This window comes from Plecotus auritus (assembly GCF_963455305.1).
Source record: "Plecotus auritus genome assembly, chromosome: 9".
Lineage (NCBI taxonomy): Eukaryota > Metazoa > Chordata > Mammalia > Chiroptera > Vespertilionidae > Plecotus > Plecotus auritus.
The window spans coordinates 20,590,280-20,614,385 of record NC_137783.1 but is presented as its reverse complement, the minus strand read 5'-3'; the positions used below and the strand labels follow the sequence as shown (position 1 = coordinate 20,614,385).

General features: G+C 38.1%; 1 protein-coding gene across 3 annotated transcripts in view; it reads left to right on the top strand.

Moving 5' to 3' along the window:
* CUTC (cutC copper transporter) overlaps positions 1-23,281 on the top strand; it is a 29,560-nt gene extending 6,279 nt beyond the window's left edge. For 2 of the 3 annotated variants that reach the window (XM_080688085.1, XM_080688086.1), the window contains 7 exons: positions 1,158-1,217; positions 4,266-4,475; positions 5,114-5,149; positions 8,491-8,624; positions 16,776-16,803; positions 21,590-21,695; positions 22,773-23,032. In XM_080688085.1, the coding sequence (XP_080544211.1) occupies positions 1,158-1,217; positions 4,266-4,475; positions 5,114-5,149; positions 8,491-8,624; positions 16,776-16,803; positions 21,590-21,695; positions 22,773-22,887 (689 nt within the window). In that variant the 3' untranslated portion in view covers positions 22,888-23,032. Of the gene's footprint in view, positions 1-1,157; positions 1,218-4,265; positions 4,476-5,113; positions 5,150-8,490; positions 8,625-16,775; positions 16,804-21,589; positions 21,696-22,772 lie in introns of all 3 variants that reach the window. The other variant, XM_080688084.1, reaches the window with a different exon arrangement.
* Positions 23,282-24,106: the final 825 nt, after the last annotated feature.

Below are 24,106 nucleotides of genomic sequence, written 5' to 3'. Positions count from 1 at the left end.
TTCCCTTAATTACTGATTTTTGAGATAATGAGTTCTCTATTCTCCAGTGAATTTTTTTATCATTATAAACCTAGATTTGGACATATTTGATATATTTTAACACACTGTAGTTATTCTTCTTATTGATGCTCAAAATGTCCCGTCTTTGACGGGTAGGGAGTAGCCTTTTCAAACTAGTTCCTGAGACCTTTTGACATAACCCCATAGTCTGAGTTCTTTAGCTTTCAGTATTTTTCTATTCTTGAAATTACCTTGAATTAAGCTGTTTAAAATAACTATGCTTTTTAAAGCTGGGCTTAATCACAAGGAACAACAACAGCTTGTAATTATTGGAATCGAGAATCTAGGTTAGAATAATAAAGACTCTCTTGGAAAACATTGTTATTTTCTTATTAGTGAAGAGTCCAGAGTTCCACTATGGTCAATCTAGAAACTTCTTTTTTAAAAAATATTTTTTTGTTGATTTCAGAGAGGAGGGGAGAGGGAGAGAGAGAGATAGGAACATCAATGATGAGAGTCATTGATTGGCTGCCTCCTGCAGACCCCCTACTGGGGATTTAGCCTGAAACTTGGGCATGTGCCCTTGACCAGAATTGAGCCCAGAACCCTTCAGTCCCCAGGCTGATGTTGTGTCCACTGAGCCAAACCAGCTAATGCTAGAAACTTCTTAATTCTAAGTCCCTTCCTTGTACATGGAGAGACAACACTGTAATACAAAATTTTAAGAGACCTAGTTTAACTTGAGTTAACACTTAAATTTGACTACCAATAACATAATGTGAGTTGGAGAGTGTAGGTGGAATTAAAAATAGACTTTTATGTTAGTTTTATAATTTGATTTCTCTATTTCTAACACTTTTTGTTCTATATTTGGAAAAATATTAAGTTTGCTATTAAAGGAGTTTATTTGGGGCAGTAATTTTTGAGCAATGCTTTTAAAAAAATTCTTTATTGTTTAAAGTATTACATATGTCTCCTTTTCCCCCCATTGACCTCTCCTGTTCCACACCCCCCCCCCCCATGCCCTTACCCCTCTAGTATCTGTTTCCATTGGTTATGCTTATATGCATGCATATAAGTCCTTTGGTGCCTTTAAAAATATTTTTTAATTTTCAAAAATTTTTTATGCTGAGCAATGCTTTTTTTAAAAATCACAGGTGCTGGTCGGATTGAATTATGTTCTGGCTTATTGGAAGGAGGAATCACACCAAGCATGGGTAAGTGTCCATTTTTTGGATTCCTAGAGACAATTGATAATTTGTTTCATTGGAATCCTTTACAATGTTACTAACATGTTAACTATGCTATGGATATTGTATCAGTTAGATATGCTTCTGGTTGTAAATAAACTTCAAAGATGTGATCAAGAAGATTTTTTAGACATTAAAAAGTTGAGATATAGGTAGTTGCTCTTAATATTGGTTCAGTTGCTGTGCAGTAATATCAACAACCAGAGTTTTCTTTTATCTTTCCATTTTGGCATCTTTAGTTTATTGAGTTTTGTTTTCATTTCTCCCCTTCTGGTCTTTGTGTTGTTGACATACGTTTTACTTCTACATATGTTAAAAATTGCACACTACTTGTTATTATTTTCACTGAGGCATTTTATTTGCACACATGTAGTACATCCCTAGAAAAAGAATCCCAGGATTTTCCCTCCCATGTATTTTGGTCTTGCTTCTTCATCATCCTTGATGCCCACTGATGTTGTCAGTACAATGAAACCAAACTGATATGCCAGAAGCAGGTTAGTCTGCCATTTTCTAGATCTTGAGTTACACATCAAATCTGAGGTTGATCACTCCACAGTTGTTTAACCTGCCAGCAAGGTTCACAACAATTTTCACAACTCTGATATTTTTTAAAGAGTCAGTTATCTTTTAGGATGTGAGGGCAATCTGGCTGCGACATCTGTTACCCCATTGATCACCATGGTTGACATGGCTGATCTGGCTGGCTAGGTGGGTGTCCCCTTCCTCCCTCACTGATCCATGTGTGTCCTTCCCGAAGCTGCGTGTGTGCTTGAACAAAAAGGAGAGGACTGGTCTTCGGTCAAGGGTATAGGAGTAGCTGTGCTCCCCTGCTAGAACCTGCAAACAAGCTCTGGTTGCTTTTAAGATATTTTTCCTTTATTTTTGGTTTGGAGCGATTTGATTATGATGTACCTGAGTGTAATTTTCTTCATGTTTCTTAGATCTGTGCATTTATACTTTTTATCACATTTGGAAAATTTTCAGCTTTCAATGTCCTTCACTCCCTCTTTTAGAGACTTCAGTTATACTTATAATTGAATATTTTCAATTGATTATAATTGATTATATTTGTTCTACAATTCACTGATGAACTGTTCTTGTCTTCTTTTTCTCTGTTTCATTTTGTATAGATCCTGTTGCTTTGTTTTCAAGTTTACTAATCTTTTCTCTGCAATGTCTTATCACTGTTAATCCCACCTACTGTGCTTTTCATCTTACACATTTTAATTTTCATCTCTAGAAGTTTGAGTCTGTAATATCTCCCATGCAGCTTCTTAACATTTTGAATGTATGGATTAAAGTTCTAATAGCTATTTTAGTGACTTGGCTGCTAATTCTAACATCTGTATGAGTTCTAGGTTGATTTTGTTTGATTGATTTATTGCCTCATGATGTATCTTGTTTTCCTGCCTGATAATTTTTTTAAAATATTTTTTCATTGATTTCAGAGAGGGAGAGAGAGATAGAAACATCAATGATGAGAGAATCATTGATTGGCCACCTCCTTCATGCCCCCTACTGGAGATCGAGCTTGCAACCCAGGTATATGCCCTTAACCGGAATCAAACCCAGGATCCTTTAGTCCACAGGCCAATGCTTTATCCACTGAGCCAAACCGGCTAGGGCCTGTCTGATAATTTTTTTATTGAATGTAAGGCGTATATTATTTTGAGGTTGATGATGGCATTGTTTAGTGTAAAAGGTATATACATGCAATAGTCTTTTGAAATATTCTCACTAAAGAAGGGCATTCCCTAGACATCCTATGACATCTCTAGAACATATCTGTAAATTTTACTGCAATCTGGTTTTTTTGCAACAGCAATCATGATTCATTGCTTGGTGTTAGGCATATTGATAGCCCATGCAAAATTGGGGTTCTTTCAGCAAGGAAAGAAAAGTAAATTCATATTGGATAAACACTAATGGTGCTTGCCACAGATCATAAACTATTGAGTTCTGAGCTAGTTATGAATTGTGTAATTTTTAGGTACTTTTTATTAATGGATCTCTGTATGAAATCACAAACAAGTAGAACTTTGCTTCCTTTTACATATCTGTTTCAAAAAAAGATCTTTGCTAAATGACTTTGTCCATTAAAGGATCATAAACTTGAGCACTGTGCAACCATCTCTATAGTAGGTTTTCAGTAGAGCTGTAATCAATTAGAAAGGAAAAACCTGTTCTTAGGAATACAGTGGCATGCCCTGACTGGTGTGGCTCAGTGGATAGAGCACCAGCCTGCGGACTGAAGGGTCCCAGGTTCGATTCCGGTCAAGGGCATGTACCTTGGTTGCGGGCACATCCCCAGTGGGGGGTGTGCAGGAGGCAGCTGATCGATGTTTCTCTCTCATCGATGTTTCTGGCTCTCTATCCCTCTCCCTTCCTCTCTGTAAAAATAGAATATATTAAAAAAAAAAAAAAAAAAAAGGAATACAGTGGCAGAACATATAATAACCTGGTAGTTAATTATACTTTCAAATGTTACATACCAGTAAGAGAATTTTTGTTCAACTGACAAGTGTATTTATTTATTTATAAATGTTCTTTTTTAAAAAATGTATTTTTATTGATTTCAGAGAGAGGAAAGAGAGGGATAGAGAGATAGAAAAATCAATGATGAGAATCACTGATCAACTGCCTCCTGCATGCCTCCTACTGGGGATGGAGTCTGCAACCCGGACATGTACCCTGACCGGGAATTGAACTTCGACTTCCTGGTTTTGGGAACTGACAAGAGCTTTTAAAATGCATTAACTTCCTTCTGTTTTCTAAGTTGTTCTCTTTTATCTTTGATTTTCTTATTACTTAACTAATGGGCTATTTTTTTCTTCTCAGTATCCTTTTTTCCTTTTAGGTCCACTTTTCTCTGGTTTCCTCAGTCAACTTCCATTTCTTGTAGAAGTGATACTATCATAAGAGTGTGTGTAAAAGACCAATAATATTTTATTGACTTCCTTGAGCTTCTAGCTCACATTTGTATTTTAATTAGTCTGATTCCTATTCTTATAGGTGTCCTTCAAGTAGTGAAGCAATGTGTCCAGATCCCAGTTTTTGTGATGATTCGGCCACGCGGAGGTGATTTTTTATATTCAGATCGTGAAGTTGAGGTGATGAAGGCTGACATTCGTCTTGCCAAGCTTTATGGTGCTGATGGTTTGGTATTTGGGGCATTGACTGAAGATGGACACATTGACAAAGAGCTGTGCATGTCGCTTGTGGGTAAGAATTTGTATCTGAGACCAAAAAGCCTCTAATGTTGCATGCATTTAATATTCCCAGTATAGAAAAGCACAATCACAAAACTGACTTTTCAGGAACTTATACTAACTATAATAAGCAGTCGAGTTTTTAGATGTTTGGGCATGGGGTATGTGTGGCATAGTCTTCCTGACTCTTTTCTATAGATCAGGTTTTTCCACGTTCCTGGAGAATTAAAGGAAAGTTTACCTTGATTCTTTCAACTATTGCACCAAAAACTACAAAAGCTTTTGCATTTGGTGAGGATGGGGAAATGTGGAGAGGACAGAAGTAAATTATCTATATCACTAGGCCAAGTATTCTTGAAGATTCTCAGAGGAGTGAGTAATAGATAAAATGCTGCCCTTGTAGTAGCTAGCTAGATTATATAATTTTTATTTGGTGCCTCTAAGAAGTCGATGATTATTTTTTAAATATAAAAATCAGAGATTAATGGAAACATAGGACTTATGAATTTGAAAGGCTGCCATTTTATTATTATTTCAGTTCACTTAGGAGAGGAAGATATGTAAAAGTCCCATCTAACATGGAGAATTCTATATATATAGTAATCAATTATGATCTCATCATTCATGTTGTTATGTGACTTTCTTTTATAGCTATGTGCCGTCCTCTGCCAGTCACTTTCCACCGAGGTGAGTCATTTCCATTTTAGAAATTCTACTGAATATTGTCAGCTTTCTAATTTCACCAAATGTCACAACCTTTGTTTGGAACACAATTCTATAGTGTTACAGTGTTACCAGTTGGTTTCTTTTTTTTATTTTAGAGAGAGTGGAAGTGAGAGGGAAGGAGAGAGAGAGAGAGAGAGAGAGAGAGAGAGAGAGAGAGAGAGAGAGAGAGAGAGAGAGAGAGAGAGAGAAAGAGAAACAACGATCAGCTGCCTCCCGCACCCACTTCTACTGGGGACCAAACTAGTAACCTGGGCATGTGCCTTGGGTATGTGCCCAGGAATTGAACCTGCAACCTTTTGGTGCTCATGGGATGACTCTCAACCAACTGAGCCACACCAGCCAGGGCCCAATTGGTTTCTTTATACTGATCTTGGGACTAACAGTTGTAAATTTAGAAATACACAATTTCTAGAATATATGAAGCCTTAGTTGTGAAAAGTTGTTAAAAATAGATGGTGGTGAAAAAAAAAGTAGATGGTGGGGCCCTAGCTGGTTTGGCTCAGTGGATAGAGCATCAGCCTGCAGACTGAAGAGTCCCAGATTCAGTTCTGGTCAAGGGCACATGCCCGGATTATGGGCTTGATCCCCAGTAGGGGGTGTGCAGGAAGCAGCCAATCAATGATTCTCTCTCATCATTGATGTTTCTATCTCTCTCCCTCTCTCCTGCTCTCTGAAATCAATATAGATAGATAGATAGATAGATAGATAGATAGATAGATAGATAGATATAGATGGTGGGGGGCTATAACAGAGGGAGAGAGTAAGCATTGCCTATGAGTATATATACTTGTCACAGCATTCCAAGCAAGAATCCTGAGATTCATTTTTATTAGATTGGCTTAGGTCTTATGCAACCCCCAAAAGAATAAATTTCTGTGACCAGTGAAATGAAATTTACTGCTTGTTAAGGTTGACAAGACTATTTCTGTATCTAGGAGTGAGGTCAGCTTCTCTAGAAGAACATTTGATTCATGGGCAGAGAGGGGGGTGGATATCTGAAAAAGAACTGGATTCTGTTAGGAAGGAGGAAAGAAGAAATAGATGCTGGATTGTCAATGAAGAAATAGATGTTCACTACAGTGCACAAAATTGCTTTACATTATTAATAACTTATCTACATCAGAATAATTTCTAAAATGTATCTAATTTCATATAAAAGTACTTTCTATCTCTAAATCAGTTATAATTTCTATACACTTTTTCTAAACATTGGTAAAATGAAGGAACAATTCATTTTGCCTTCAGAGGGCGCTGCTATTGTACAAGAAAAGAAGGAAGTCTTCAGTCAATCTTTTTTTGACTTGGTAGTATTTTTGAGAAATGGTTGAATGTTTTTCTGACCTTTTGTAGACATTCAGAGATTAGGATAAGAGTAGATACCAGCACTTGCATCCATTTATATAAACTAGAAATAAAGCAGTTATTACTTTGTTTTTCTTTAAATGGATAATACCACCAGAAAACTGGTTTTTTTTGACATGCTATTTAGCAGTGCTTTTCATTAACTAGCAATAACTAAAAGTTGTCAGATTGCTTAAAAGTCAGAACCTTGAGGCTAGTCAAAAAAAGTGTTTGAATATGACAAGTAATTTTAATTAGTAAGCATTTATCTGAAAAACATATGGTTTAAATTTGATATTGTAAATAATTCAAAATAAATTTATCATATTGAATATTTTTTTGTTCTTAAACTAAGAAAATCATTTCAGCCCTGGCCAGTTTGGCTCAGTGGATAGAGCGTTAGCCTGTGGACTGAAGGGTCCCGGGTTCAATTCTGGTCAAGGGCACATGTCCAAGTTGTGGGCTCGATCCCCAGTATAAGGGGCATGCAGGAGGCTGTCGATCAATGGTTCTCTCTTAACATTGATGTTTCTATCTCTCTCTCCCTCGCCCTTCCTCTCTGAAATAAAAAATATATATGTAAAATAATAAATAAATATATAAAATAAATAAGTAAATAAAATACAATTCTCTATTTAAAAAAAAAGAAAATCATTTCAAATTTCTGTTCTTTGTCTTTGCATCACAAAATTGACTCTTCAGTCATACCTGCAGGCACTTATACTAACCTATTTTATATAACTTTATTAAACTATTCAGTAAGTTTTAAAATATTTTCATGTTCTCAAATTTTTATATAGGCCTGGGTTCCACATTTTTTCACTCATATATGTAATGAGATAGTATCACTGGTGAGAAGATGCTGCCACCAAAAAAGGGAAAATAATAGATTTAGCTGCCTCCATACACTTAATGGTGAAAGGAAGGGTCCTAGCACCTAATTCCTCATATATTAGAACTTCCATATCATACAGCAGTGTTGAAAACCAAACCACAAGTAATTTTTCTGTTTGAGGTTTACTCTTTGAGGAGGAGAGATGTCTTTCAGAAAGTAAGATGGGAAATCAACCTCATGCAATCTGTTGTAAACAACTGTCTTTGTACAATGAGCCTGGGTATGCAGGGTAAATAGATTAGAACAAGCTATTAGTCCATAATGAGAATGTGAACCAAGGTCTTTTTTAGGGCTTGTAATATTTCATCCTACTTATTCAGTTTGTCTGAAGCCTCAGGCAGACTTTCCCAAATTTGAGTCACTTGCCTATCACATTTACAATTTTATCATACCTGATTGCTTCCTGTGCAAATTTATTTAATAATTTTCTTAAAATAAATCCTAAATAAATTTATTTTAAAGAGAACATTTTATAAGTAATGAGAAATGGAAAATTTTCACTCTGATTTGCATTTAAGTAAATGCATCTATTCAGATGTGTACCACCTAAATGATCATGCATACCATCAGTTGTATGCAGACTGTGGTGTGCTGGTAAACTGGCTCTTAGGGGAAAAACCCTGATATGTAGTATTTGTTGATTTCTGTGGTTTAAATACTCCCACCTTGCTCTGGCCGGTGTGGCTCAGTTTGTTGAAGCATCATCCTGTATATCAAAAGGTCTAGGGTTCAATTCCCAGTCAGAGCATATACCCAGATTGCAGGTCGTACTGGAAGGAACCAATTGATGTTTCCCTCTCTCCACCTCTCCCCTTTTTCTCTCTCTAAAATTGATAATAATAACATAAACTCAGGTGAGGATTTAAAAAAAATACTCCCACCTTAAGTGATTTCAAACTGCCAATGGATTAACAATCATGCTTACAAAATTTCTGAATATTTAACAATGGACTCCTACAAGCCAGTACCAGCCAGGTCCAGCACACCACTGTGTATATACTACATTTTAATCATCACTGTGTTACTGATAGCTGTTCAAAATTCAAATCAATTTTATTTATTTCAGCCTTTGACATGGTTCACGATCCAATGGCAGCGCTAGAGACTCTCTTAACCTTGGGGTTTGAACGCGTGTTGACCAGTGGCTGTGACAGTTCAGCGCTAGAAGGGCTACCTCTAATAAAGCGACTCATAGATCAGGTATACGCAATTTCTTTTCTTCCTAAGACTGTTGTGGTTCTCCCGATATTCTGCTGTTCAGATGGGTTGTGAAACTAAATATTACTGACTTCAAGTTTACTCTCTAGGAAAAAAATAAGTATGCAATAATATATTTATATAATTCTTACTTCTTTCACATGAGCTCTTTTAGTAATCAAGGCTCTTAAAATCAGATTATAGACAGATCTTACCTAATTTGGGTAACCAGAGCAAATTTTACTTTTTCTCTGCCATCTTATTGCATAGTTTTAAGCCATATCTTCTCACTATCTATGTATACTCAGGAGATCCCATATAAAATTTGAGGTAATTATCATTTTAGGTGAATTCTAACACTAAAACTATATTCTTCTCTCATTTCTTTCTTTATATCAAGAGTAGAGACCCAGTGCACAAGATTCGTGACTCGGAGGGTCCCTCAGCCTGGTCTGCGCCCTCTTGCAGTCCAGGAGCCCTCAGGGGATGTCCGACTGCCGGCTTACGCCCTGTCCCCTTAAGCTGGTAGTTGGACATCCTTAGCACTGCTGACATCCTTAGCGCTGCCATGGAGGCGGGAGAGGCTCTTGCCACTGCCGCTGCACTTGCCAGCCATGAGCCCGGCTTCTGGCTGAGCAGCGCACCCCTGTGGGAGCGCACTGGCCACCAGGGGGCAGCTTTTGCATTGAGCATCTGCCCCCTGGTGGTCAGTGCGCATCATAGCGACTGGTCATTCCGCAGTTCAGTCAATTTGCATATTAGCCTTTTATTATATAGGATAGGAAGAAATACAATATTTTTCTCTTGTATGCCCTGATGTGTTAATTAGCAACATTTTTAGAGCAGTCAGAAGATGGCCTTATAATTGGGGGAATGCCTATAATTTTCTGACATCAGTATAGAGGCATTCTAATTAATGTGTATGGAATTTGAGAAGAAAGTGTTCTGGATTTGAGACTTAGGTTTGAAATTTATTTGCTGTGTAATGTGGAGTACATCACTAACCTTTAAACCTCTGTTTCCTCAATTGTGAAGTTGAAATAAGTTTAATATTTCTTTTATAGGATTGCTCTGAGGATTGGTAGAGATAAGATATCTAAGAGCCTTAGCACAGAACATGGCATATAATACATTTTAATACATGTTAGTTTCTATTATTACTACTGCTATTTTTAATAATAATATTTAGTGTTCCTGGGTAGATACCTTTTGTATAGTCATGAAAATACTTTTTAGACATTTCACATAAGGATCTGATGTGACTTTGCTAGTCTGGAACTTACTGATTTTACAAATATTTATTAAGTATATAGTAAGTACAGGGCATTTGTATTATGGTCATGACCAAGGGGCGTGCTTGCATGTGTATGTGTGGTGAGAGCACCTGAAATCTACTCTTAGCAAATTTTAAATATGGCGTTATTAACTATAGTTATAATATTGTGGGGAACAAGCAAACTCTCCTCTACCCTCAAGGTTCTTCTGGCTGGTCTAATAATCATATATATCTGAGACAGATTAACAAGAGAAAATAACCAGTTTTAATACATACATATATATGGGAACCCCATAAATTCAGAGGAAGAAAGGAAGCATGAGTATATAAGACATCCTAAGTTAGGGATGCATGATGGGGGCTTCCAAAGGGTCATTGCAGGATGATAAGAACAGAGGTTTAGTAAATTAAAGTTTGCCCTATCCTATGGATAGGTCAAAAGAAGTTATCTCTGATAATAGCTTGTTATGGGCAAGACCTCTATGTTCTTCTAATCAGTTAGAGGGGAGGGAGGGGCAGAAGTTTCTCTTAAGCCTGATGCTAAAATTCAAAGTAAAGCTCAAATTAATCAGCATACTACTGAGTCACATCTTGGAATGGCTTGTTCTGAACCCCCCAATGCTATACATTAGATCTCTAGACTTACTCATCCTAAGAACTGCAACTCTGTGCCCTTTGACCAACATCTCCCTATTTCCTCCAGCTCCCTGCCCCTAGTATCCACCATTCTACTCTCTGCTTCTATGTATTCAACTTTTTCAGATTTCATGTGTAAGTGGGATCATGCTAACTTTACTTCTTGAAACAATTACCTTCAAGATATATTATACATGTACTGGTTAAAACCTACCTAGGCCTTGGGCTTAGAAAGGTCTGTGTTTAAATCCTGGCTTTGCCTCTTATTTATAGTGATCTTGCCCTAACCATCCTAAACTTCAGTTTCCTCCCCTACAAAGTTAGCATAATAATGGTACCTACCTCCTAGAATAGTTGTGGATTACTTCAGATAATAACAAAAAATGTGCTTTATATTGTTAAATCACTTTATAACCTTAGGCAAGCATATAGCTATAAATAATCCCCCAAAAAAGTGATAGAATTCATCTCTTAAAAGTATCATTTTTCTATCTTAGAAAGTTTTCACTTAGAAGAAACAGTTAAATAATGTTTTCCTTCTTAAAATCATTTCAGCTTTCTAGATAATATTTTGTTTTATAGATGCTTCAGTACATTTGAAAATACTAAACAGTCTTGTTCCACTTATTTCTCTTAACAGTTATTAAATTTTATGAAATATCCCCTCCCCTTTTACTCTCTATTACCTTGCTTAATTTTTTCCCCATTGTACTTATTGCTACCTGAAATTTTATTATATAAATATACCTGTCTTCCTTGAACATGTAAACTCCATGAGAGTAGGAACTTGCTCTTGTTCACCATGTCAGGGAAGAAATACTTTAAAAGAAAACATTTTTAATTGATTTTTAGAGCAAGAGGAAGAGGGAGAGAGAGAAACATTCATGTGAGAGTGAAACATGAATAGGCTGCCTTCTGCACTCGCTTATTTCCCCCAATTGGGATCAAGCCCACAACCCAAGCATGTGCCCTGACCCAAAATTGAACCAGCAGTCTTTCAGTACACGAGAGACACCCAACCAACTGAGCCACACTGCCCAGGGTGAAACACTTTTTCTTAAAAAAAAAAAAAATATGGGAGAAACCAAGATGGCGGCATAGGTAAACACCAATACTGCTGCCTTGCACAACAATTTCAAAACTGCAACTGGAAGACAGAGTGGACATCGTCCAGAACCACCGGAAAGCTGGCTGAGTGGAAATTCTACAACTAGAAGGAAAGATAAAAGGACACTGAGACCCAGAAGAACTGTGGAGGACAGAGGTGCGGAGACCCGCGCGCGGAAAGGGCGGGCGGCTGAATACGTGGCTGGCTTTCTCGTTCGGGAGGGAAACAAAACCTCCTGACTGCACTGAATTCCAGTTCCGGGTGAGACTTTGGGTACCCAGACTCATTCGGGGAGAAACGGGACTGTCTGGCAGCGGGTGAAACTCGAGGGCAGCCTTCTCTCAGAGGTGCGCACAGCCATTGCCACGGGACACTGAGACACAGGGGCCTCGTAGGGCAGGGCTGACGGGAAACCAAGGCTGTCTGCTCCACAATGAGACTCCGCCACATCCAAGCTGAGCACAGAAGCTCTCCCAGCGGAGACACAGCTGATCCTCAGTTGGCCTGGAGGTCAACTCCCCACAGTGATACTAACAACAATCTAGGCTTAACTACAACAAGACTGCACACACAGCCCACAAAGGGGTGCACCAAGAGTGTTCACCTCAGGTAACTGGGGAGGCTGAGCCACTGGGCCCTATAGGACACCTAGCACACAAAGCCACTCTAATCAACTCAGGGAAGCAACCAAAATGCGGAGACAAAGAAACAGGTCACAAATGAAGAAAATGGAGGAAAGCAAATGACTGGATATAGAGTTCAAAACCATGGTTATAAGGTTTCTCAAGAATTTCCTAGAAAAGGACGATAAATTTAACGAGACCCTCGAGGATATGAAAAAGGACCAACTAGAAATTAAGCATACACTGACTGAAATAAAAAATATTATACAGAGAACAAACAGCAGACTAGAGGATTGCAAGAACCAAGTCAAAGATTTGAAATACAAAGAAGCAAAAAACACCCAACCAGAAAAGCAAAAAGAAAAAAGAATCCAAAAATATAAAGATAGTGTAGGAAGCCTCTGGGACAACTTCAAGCGTACCAACATCAGAATTATGGGGGTGCCAGAAGAAGAGAGAGAGCAAGATACTGAAAACCTATTTGAAGAAATAATGACAGAAAACTTCCCCCACCTAGTGAAAGAAATAGACTTACAAGTCCAGGAAGCGCACAGAACCCCAAACAAAAGGAATCCAAAGAGGACCACACCAAGACACATCATAATTAAAATGCCAAGAGCAAAAGACAAAGAGATAATATTAAAAGCAGCAAGAGAAAAACAGTTAATTACCTACAAGGGAGCACCAATAGGGACTGTCAGCTGATTTCTCAACAGAAACTATGCAGGCCAGACGGGAGTGGCAAGAAATATTCAAAGTGATGACTAGCAAGAACCTACAACCAAGATTACTCTATCCAGCAAAGCTATCATTCAGAATTGAAGGTCAGATAAAGAGCTTCACAGATAAGAAAAAGCTAAAGGAGTTCATCACCACCAAACCAGTATTATATGAAATGCTGAAAGGTATTTAAGAAGAGGAAGAAGAAGAAAACAATAAAGTTAAAAATTATGAACAACAAATGCATATCTATCAACAAGTGAATCTAAAAACCAAGGGAATAAAAAATCTGATGAACAGAATTAACTGGTGAATATAATAGAATCAGGGGCATAGAAAGGGAGTGGACTGACAATTCTTGGGGGGAAAGGGGAGTGGGGGGTGCGGGAAGAGACTGGACAAAAAGCGTACACCTATGGATGAGGACAGTGTGGGGGAGGTAAGGACAGAGGGTGGGGTAGGAACCTGGTGGAGGGGAGCTATGGGGGGAAAAAAAGAGGAACAATTGTAATAATCTGAACAATAAAGATTTATTAAATTTAAAAAAAACAAAATAAAAGAGATTGATTAAGAAAAAAATATGTATTTTTATTGATTTTGGAGAGGAAGAGAGAAGGAGAGAGAGATAAAAACATCAATGATGAGAGAGAATCATTGATCAGCTGCCTCCTGTACGCCCCCCATTGGGGATCGAGCCTGCAACCCAGGCATGTGCCCTGACCGGGAATCAAACCGTGACCTCCTCATAGGTCGATGCTCAACCACTGAGCCAAACGCTGGGCAAAATACTTTTTCTTTGACCTCTCAAATTCAGTATTAGAGGGCCCACAAATTCAACTGACCATAGACAAATTAGCAAGAAAAAAACAGATTTTGGTCACATATGTATTTATTGTGGTGCGGTGTTTCTTCCTTTTCCGCATCCCGCAGGGAAAGGGAGAAAGACAGGTTCCTGAGGGGAGGAGCTGGGGGTTAAGAAATTAGAGAAAGAAAGAGACAAGAGACAGAAATAGATTCAAGCTGGGAGCCGGGTGGCTTCCTGTCCTCTGATAGAGAGACAGTCACACTCACCTCAGACAACACAGCATATTTATTGGTTTCCAAAAGGGATTTTATGATAAAAAGGAGTTTCGGGTGTGCCCAGATCCTATTCATCAGGATCTGAGTAAGCTCCTTATTTTGGGTGGGTCAAGGTCCTTTTTGTTCCTCATTCCAAGTACATGGAATCAGTACTGATAACAGGATTCTGCCAGTGCCCTTGGGCTCAGCTGATAAGAATTAAAAAAGTATCCATGTGCCTTCCCAGATGGCTCTCTACAATTTATGTTTGAAAGTTCACAAAGAAATGTGACTCAAAGAAGTGCTTAAAATTTGGGGCTTATATACCATCTAAGAGGAAGGGGAAAAGGGCACTTGTGAACTTAGAAGTAGAAAGGGTATTTATGAGAAAACAAATGGCTTTTTGGAACAGTAAATGGACCCTTAGGAGAATAGATGGGAGATATGATAGTTTTATGACTGATGTCTATTTAGATGTGGTACAGGGAGGGGATTTATGGCAATTTAATTATTTTTTAGTCCTTTTGGGAGGCTCTACTTTTAGGCAGATAAGGAATTCCAAGAACAAATGTCTTCAGCTCAAAATAATTCTTTTGCCACGGTGGCATATTCTTGACCCCTTCAACCACAGTATTTCTCATACTTAGAACAGTATCTGATATATATTGGGCACTTAATAAATATTTGTTGGATGGAGTAATGACATTTGATAAATAATATCATGATTGATCAATTTAATCATGGTTAAAGAAAATTGTTCAGAAGGGGGTCCTCTAAAAAATTTATAAAATCTATAGATTTTCACAGAATATATATATGTACATATGTATATTTTTTTGGTAATTTTGGAGCTATTTTTCCATAATGACATATAACCCAGCTATTATGAAAAATTGTGCCAGAAGTTAGGGTTTGAGGTCACTTAATTATTTTACTGTGTCCCTGTTACTTAATACTAGTCTGGGGGTTCTAATTTTGCACAGTGTAGAATATACAATTTGTTATTGACTTACACTAAAACAATTTTATAGCAATCCATCATTTTTTCTATTACCATCCTTTCCAAGTCATTTGTTGGTCTCTGTTTCCCTTTTTGCACCAGTATATCATTTTTTACCCTCACTTTCTTGAAACTAAAAAAATTTGGAATCCTTTTCATAGATGACTTCTCCAATATATCTAGCTCTTTGGAAATGCATTAGAATTTGTAGCTTTGCTCCATAAAATGTCTCAAAAGACAATCATATTGAATATTCACCTTAATTTTACACTGCTAGTTACTTAGAGCTCATTAAAATATCTATAACTTGTCTTAATCCTAAGGAGAAAGGTTTCTCCCTCTGTTGATGACTATCTATATTCTCTTCCCTACTTATTACCTTTCTCTTTCACTGCTTACATGCTATTACTGCTTTTGAGACTTTCTGCTTCTCTTCCCTTTTTTTGCATTTATTTCTGGTGTTATTTAATTTTTACTTTATTCCCTTCTTTTAGTTTCTGTTCTCTCCTTTTGTATCCTCTTTTTTCTTGATCCTTCTGCCCCTCTTCTCACATTGGACATGATACCTCTTTTTCTCTTCTCCCCATTTCTGCTCCATACATTAAGCCCATCTTTCAGTTTTCTCATTTGTCCTAACTGGACATGATATAGAATTAAATATTTTTCAATGTTAGTTGTATTTATTGAATACATTAGTTGAATGTTTCATTGTTTTATGGAAAAAGAAACTAAGTTACAGGTGGTTCTTGGTTGAATTTTTTTCTGTTGTTCAGCAACACTCAATAGAAGAAAGATTGTCTACCTACCCCTGAGTTGGGTAGTGTAGACTGAGTGAATACATAAGTTGAACAGTTGAGGCAAATCACTTAGAATTGTGTTGGGTTGGTAGGATTGGCTGGCCCAGTATTAAAAACCCCTCTCAGGGAATCCACATGTGAAGAAACCCAATTTATATATAATGTAAAGGTTTTATTCTGAAAATTAGTTGAGCTTGACATAATATGTAATTTTTATTCTGTCCTTGTTACCTAGCTGCTACTAGCAGTTCCACTAAGTATGCATTTTTAAGAAGGTGATTTCCTTTTGACTTTCAGTGATATATCACCAAAACTTATTTAAGAAATGTGATGGAAATTAGAATAAAAGTAAGGACATTTCAATACCTAGCTTCTAGAATTATCATAAATTAAAGCAATTCATATAGTATAGTTTTATTACTTAAAACCCAGTTAAATTGACATATGGTTTTATTTAATTGGTATGATAAGCTAGGGAATTTAGTTGAGGATCCAAAATTTAAGTATATTTCTTGCCCCCTCCCCTCCCCCCCAATAATTTACAGTTATCCTATGTTCTTTCTTTCCTGCTGAAATCTTAAATTCAACTACTTCCATCCCATAGCATACCAAGAGCTCAGATTAGTGTTATTTTTCAGTAATGACTTTTCTTAAAGTGATGCGATTATTCTGTATTTATATTGTATCCTTCTATTCTTTGTGTTCATAACAGTACAAGTTTTTAAAGTAATACAATAAATAACTGGATAGAAAGAGTTACTTTGCTGAACATCTTACTTACCTAAGGTCCCAGAGAAACGAAAGATCTACTGAAAAGTAAACATTAATACTAATTTTTAAAAGTTAATATACTTATGTTTCTGTTCTCACTGCCTTACTATTTCATTTAGAGAAAGATATTAAAATTTACTTGTTTATTTTTTTTCTTTTTTCAGGCAAAAGGCAGGATTGTGGTAATGCCAGGTATTTATTTATCTATCCATTCACTAGTATAACACTGAACTGTGATGAAGGAAGAGCAAAGGAGGCAGGGCAGTATGGGAGAAAGTTTTAGTACATGGTGTTCAGAAAGAATATATCATTTGATTAAATTGTTTAAGATGGCAGATCTCTGCTGGAATTTAAAACTTTAGATAAGGAAGAGAATATTTTAGCAGGGATAAGCTCAGAGAAGAACAAAAAAAGAAGTAGATTAGAACTGGGCTTTCCCCATGTTTGCTCTCCTATAGTGTAGAATTTTATGAATGAAGATGGTCATCTATAGTGAGGCACACCAAGTTTGCTACTACTCTGTGTTAGGGCCAAATGTATAAGTTGTAAACAAAGTGTAAGCAAACATAATATCCCTGGATAGATATAATACTCAGTTCCTGAAAATCTGATCACCAAATTCTTCTTTGTAGTCAGCACAGTTGCATCATGTGCTCCTGATGATAACTATAAGATCAATTAAGTACATTACAGCTCATTAGAAATGAATAATTTCTAAAGAATTGGGTAAGGTGACCTAGAATCAGAGGGAGACAAATATGCAGATTATCTTAATTTTTTCTTATTATTAAATTTCTCAAACATATAAAAGAGTAGAAAAAGGTATATACTCATTTTATAGATTTAACATTTTGTAACATTTGTCTCTTCTTATCCTGAGGTATTTTAAAGTTCAATTAAAGGCATCATGACATTTTATCTTTATGCATCTTTAAAAAATAAGGGTATTTTATTGTAATCACAATACCATTATTATATTTATCAAAATAAACACTAATTCTTTAATGCCATTTAATAGTCAATACCCTCTTTTCTCTAGTTGCCCCCAGAATATTTTTTATAGCTGTTATGTTCAAATCAGGATCCCATCAAAGAATAAGTATTGCACTTGGTTGTTACCTTAATATTTTTTAATATAGAAGTTTTTCTTTTCTTTTTCTTGCTTTAAAAAAAGAAATTTAAAAAGTTTGGGCTACTCACCTGTAAAATGTCCTACTTTCTGGATTTATCAAATTGCTTCCTTTTGATATTGTTTAGTGTGTATTTCCTAGCCACTGCACTGCCTATAAACTGGTAGCTAGATCATAAGGCTTGATTAGATTCTGTTTAAATATTTTTGGTAAGAGTACTTTATGGGTGATTCTGTATATGTCATATTATATCACATCAGAAGGCATAGAGTGTCTGGTTGTCTCACTACCAGTGATGCCAAGACTAACTAGGGGTCAAAATGGTGATAGCCAAGTAAAGGCCAACTTTTAAAAAGAGGCCATACAAAGGGATAGCATCAGAAATTTAGAAAAGTTTTGACCTGTAGCAAGTCCTTGAAATGTGAACAGATAGAAAGCATATGTTATCTGTCAAATTGAGACCCTTTATTAAAGAGACGTAACTGTTTTTAATGTATTTCCATTTAAAACTAAATGTGTTTAGTCTTGACAGTTAATAGCCGGGCTTAGATAATTGTTAATATTAAGGTTGCCTTTGCTTATTATGTAATTTTTAAGTTATCTACTATGTGCAAGGCATGCAGAGTTACACAAGGAACTACTTCCTCAAAAGGCTTACTCTTGAGGTGAGAAGATGTTGTATAGAAAATATTTGTGATTGTTTAACAAACCTTACCAAGCAAGTGATAATCCTATATAATAGAGATATAATATGCAAATTAACCATCACTCCAACACACAAGATGGCCACCACAAGATGGCCAGCAGGGGAGGGCAGATGGGAGGGACCAGGCCTGCAGGGGAGGGCAGTTGGGGGCGACCAGGCCAGCAGGGGAGAGCAGTTAGGGATGATCAGGCCAGCAGGGGAGGGCAGTTAGGGGTGACCGGGCTGGCAGAGGAGGGCAGTTGGGGGCATCCGGGCCTGCAGGGGTGGACAGTTGGGGGGCACCCAGGCCTACAGGGGGGGAGGGCATTCAGGGGGGACCAGGCCTGCAAGGGAAGGAAGTTGGAAGCAACTGGGCCAGCAAAGGAGGGCAGTTAGGGGCTATTGGGCCGGCAGGGAAGGGCAGTTAGGGGCAACCAGGCCTGCAGGGGAGTGGTTAGGGGGTGATCAGGCTGGCAGGCAGAAGCGGTTAGGGGCAGTCAGGCAGGCAGGCAGACGAGTAGTTGGGAGCCAGCAGTCCTGGATTGCGAGAGGGATGTCCCACTGCCCATTTAGGCCTGATCCCTGGGATCGGGCCTATACGGGCAGTGGGACATCCCTCGAGGGGTCCCAGATTGGAGAGGGTGTAGGCTGGGCTAAGGGACACACACACACACACACACACACACACACACATCGTGCACGAATTTTGTGCACCAGGCCTCTAGTTATATGCTAAGTTTTGTGGTGGATATGAAAGACAGAAATGAATATGAAGTAATCATTTTACTTGAGGAGCTCACAGAATAGATCTATAAAGAAATTATTAAAATTTCATGACTATAAGTACCAAAAAGGAAAAATTCCTAGATAAGTCAAACTGAATGTCTAATGAATATTCATCATGGAGAAATCTAAAGATAAATAGAACATAGTGGTTTCTCTTTAGGGATTTTCATAATGAAGCTTACAGCATAGGTTCGTTTCCTCACCTGTAAAGAGAGGATATGAACTAATTGTCCTCTTTGGTTCCAACTGTAAAGATGTGTTACTCTGTGTTTCGAAAATGTATTATCTATGTCCTAAAGTTGCTGATAACTGGAACAACATGGTTTCAGTGGCCAGACATCTTGTTATGTGTCAGAAGGAAATAACATATTTGCCTTTTAATCCTTATAACAAGCTCTGAGGAAATCTCTCTTTTGGTTAAAAAAGTTGAGGCTCAATGGTTTAAAGTAATTTATCTAAGATCACATAACTGAGGAGTCACAGTGGTGAAGCCAGAATTCCAATCCAAATCTAACTTCTCAGTCTGTATTCTTTTACTTCTTAGGGCTCAGTGATGTTACTGTGCCTCTAAGAAAAAAAAGTTAATGAGTCCAAAAGAGTGTGTAAAGTCAAGTTACTTCAGCAACTTGAGATACAAAGTACATATTTTATCAGTCATTAAAAATATTTATTGCCGAAACCGGTTTGGCTCAGTGGATAGAGCGTCGGCCTGCGGACTGAAGGGTCCCGGGTTCGATTCCGGTCAAGGGCACGTACCTTGGTTGCGGGCACATCCCCAGTAGGGGGTGTGCAGGAGGCAGCTGATCGATGTTTCTCTCTCATCGATGTTTCTAGCTCTCTATCCCTCTTCCTTCCTCTCTGTAAAATATTGATAAAATATATTAAAAAAAAATATTTATTTAATACTCCTATATATCAGGAGACAAGGATATAAAGATCAATAATTTTATATTTATAATAATCTGGTATCAGTTGAGAATATTCTTTATATACAAACTTTAAGATATTGTTCATCAAAACAAATGAGTCATCATAAAGTACTCGACTGTGCAGTTTTTATAAAGTAAATTCAGATTCTTCTGTGAAATGAAACAAGAATTTGGTATTATAATGAATAAACTATATAATACCTGGCATTATTCCCATTTCCAATGACATCATGGTCTTCAAACGCTGATCCAGAGAGAAAATCTTGGAGGTTCCCTTTCAGACACATTTCTAAGGCTGTGCTTTTGTAGCTTTGTCCTCTAGCCTGGCCTCCTTTTGTTTTAATTTGATTTTTCTTTAATTGAGGGGGAACAGGGATAGAGCGCTCGAGATGATTTTCCTTGCCCTAGAATAATCTTTTTAGATTTAAAGTCTGTAACATATAACACCCTATCTAATAAAAGAGTAATATGCAAATTGACCATCACTCCAACACACAAGATGGCTGCCCCCATGTGGTCAAAGATGACTGCCCCCATTTGGACACAAGATGGCCGCCACAAGATGGCCAGCAGGGGAGGGCAGTTGGGAGGGACCAGGTCTGCAAGGGAGGGCAGTTGTGGGCGATCAGGCCAGCAGGGGAGGACAGTTGGGAGGGACCAGGCCTGCACGGGAGGGCAGTTGGGGGCGATCAAGCCTGCAGGGGAAGGCAGTTAGGGGTGACCAGGCTGGCAGAGGAGGGAAGTTGGGGGCAACCAGGCCTGCAGGGAAGGGCAGTTGGGGGGGACCAGGCCTGCAGGGGAGGGCAGTTAGGGGTGACCAGGCCTACAGGGGAGGGAAGTTAGGGGTGACCAGGCCTGCAGGGGAGGGTAGTTAGGGGCAAACAGGCTGGCAGGGGAGCAGTTAGGCATCAATCAGGCTGGCAGGGGAGTGGTTAGGGGGTGATCTGCCTGGCGGGGAGTGGTTAGGGGGTGATCTGGCTGGCAGGCAGAAGCAGTTAGGGGCAATCAGGAAGGCAGGCAGGTGAGCAGTTGGGAGCCAGCAGTCCTGGATTGTGAGAGGGATGTCCGATTGCCTGTTTAGGCCCTATCCTACCAGGATCGGGCCTAAACGGGCAGTCAGACATCCCTCGAGGGGTCCCATATTGGAGAGGGTGCAGGTTGGGCTGAGGGACACACACCCCCCCGTGCATGAATTTCGTGCACCGGGCCTCTAGTTGTTATATAAATCAATGGACATAGAAGATTTCATCATAGGTTCTATGACCTTATCAGTTGTTCTTCAGAATCTGTAGTTTGTATTTCATCATTCTTTTCTAACTTTATTCTAGCTTAGGAGAGAGAGAATAATTCTTGAGTTAATGAGAAACTTCAGTATGGAAATTTATTATTTATTAAATTTTATGCAAAGTTCTATTCTACTTTAATGTATTACTTATTTTTTCCAACAGGGGGTGGCATAACAGACAGAAATCTACAAAGAATCCTTGAGGGTTCTGGTGCTACAGAATTCCACTGTTCTGCTCGGTCTGCTAGAGATTCAGGAATGAAGTTTCGGTAAAAGTGTATTATTTGACTCATACAAGAAGAGATGAGATTGATCTTTATTTTCCCCCCATAGGAAAACCTTAGTTAATGGCTTGATAAGTGAATGGAATGTTGTGATTAGTATATAAGTATTGATGTGAGGGTGATCTGGCTGCAACATCTGTCACCCCATTGATCGCCGGGGTTGATTCCGCTGATCTAGCTGCCTAGGCGGGTGTCCCTTTCCTCCCTCACTATTCTATGTGCATCCCTGCCAAAGCTACATGACCTTCCCTGATAGAGGAGAGGACTGTTCTTCGGTCATGAGTATACGCATAGCTACGCTCCCCTGCTAGACCTTCCAAATAAGCTCTCAAGGTCCATTTGTAGGAGAATGCATGGTAGTCAAGTTTCCAAGACTCCAGACACACCCAAATGAGGTGCTGCATGTGGCAGTCTCTTTAAAAACACACACAAAACAATGCAAAACGGTTCTTACCTTGCTTTTAAAAAGCAGGCTCTTCTGAACTTAGGTGAACCATTATATCATTAAGCCATTGTTAAAAGTTAATAATAAACAAATTTAGTATCTCAGCTTCAAATCAGACAGATAAGTATGTGTGCTCATTCACCTGTACTTTCCTTTAGCAAACAATAACTATGGTGTAAGGTTGGAAGAGTCATAGTTATTTTTATCTCTCCTACCTTTAATAGTCTTCCTTTACCTTTGCTCTCTATTTTCAGTTGTTTTGAAATTTTATCACATTAAGGAATTGAAACTATTACGTTTTTTTATTATACTTGAGAGTACTCCTCTAATTTAATAGTTAGTAGTTGATAATTTATAAGTTGGGAAAAGTAAGAAATAAAAGAAGCAAGAGTCTTCCAACTTACATTTTAGATGCAAAATCAGTTATATTGTCTGGTAGATTTGGCTACTAGATATTTCAAGTAATTAATTAATAAAAATTATGAAATATAGTAGTCTAAGATCCTTGACTTACCTTTGTTCTAGGCCATGAAATAGCCTATAAAATGAAGTGCCAGTATAGGAGGGCTCATTTAACAACTCATTAATTATCTGTTCCTTTATTATTTCTATTGCAGAAATCCCTCTGTTGCCATGGGAGCCTCTCTTTGTACCTCAGAATATTCTCTAAAGGTAACAGATGTGACCCAAGTAAGGACTTTGAATGCTATTGCAAAGAATAGTCTGGTTTAGCCAGACCTCTCTGAGAGACATGGATATCACAGGATGAAGGCAGAAGAATCGTTTACAATTCTCTATAACACTGCTTTCACCTTCTTCTCTGGCCAGGACAGTCACGGTGTTTGCTTTAAGTCTCACGTAGCCATGGAGAATGTTTCCAGGAAGAAAACTTGAAAAAGAGCTAAAACCACTCCCTTTGCCTAATCTTGCCAGCCATCTTCATTGTCATGTTTAAATCTGGTCTATGTTTCTTCCGTGGACAGAAGTTTAGTCTGTTTTCATTGGAGTTAATTGATGAACTGAAAAAATTCAACTGCAAGATATGAATTTAGAGTGTGACTTTAGGTACAGTTTCATAGCAGTATTTTGCATTTTCTTTTATAAAATAAAAATGTCCATACTGTTACAGCAGTCTCTTATTTTTACCCTGACTAGAGTCTGGCAAAATCTGAAAGAGAAGATTTTTGTTTTGTTTTACCTTCATTTTCTCTTTTTATTATGTATTAATTAGGTATGTTGCCCTGGGCAAGATGCTAAGGATACTGAGTACAGTGGTACAGCATAAAACTTCCTGGACATGGGAAGCAGGATATAAAAGTTTCCAGACCTGCCCGGCCGGCCAGGGCTCAGTGGTTGAGCATCAACCTATGAAACAGGAGGTCACAGTTCAATTCCCAGTCAGGGCACATACCCGGGTTGCAAGCTTGATCCCCAGTGTGGGGGTGGGCAGGAGGCAGCCAATCAATGATTCGCTCTCATCATTGATATTACCATCTCTCTCTCGTGCTCCCTTATTTTCTGAAATCAATAAAAAAATATTAAAAAGAAAAAAGAAAAAAAAATGAAAAAAAAAAAAATAATAAAAAATAATTTTTTTTAAGAAAGAAACAAAAAACATCCCCCTATAGATTATTTGCTAGTCATAAAAGTTGAAACGTACCCTTGTAATAGAGCTATCTGGTTGTTATCACCTTAACCCAGTAATAAATATTACTAGCAGCAAAGACTATATTGCTGAAGGACAGGATTTGAAAGGGGAAGAGGTCATCTTGAGTGTATGACCTGTGTTGGGAAATTGCAGTTTGGAGGTCTCCAGTGTTAGAAGAGCTAAGAGTTGGACCTTGTGGGAAGCAGCTGTAACAGTGTGATGGTTAGCCACTGATTAAGCAATAGTGAACTATAAACAGCACCATAGGGTGGCCAACCATCCCAGTTTGTTTGGAACTTTTCT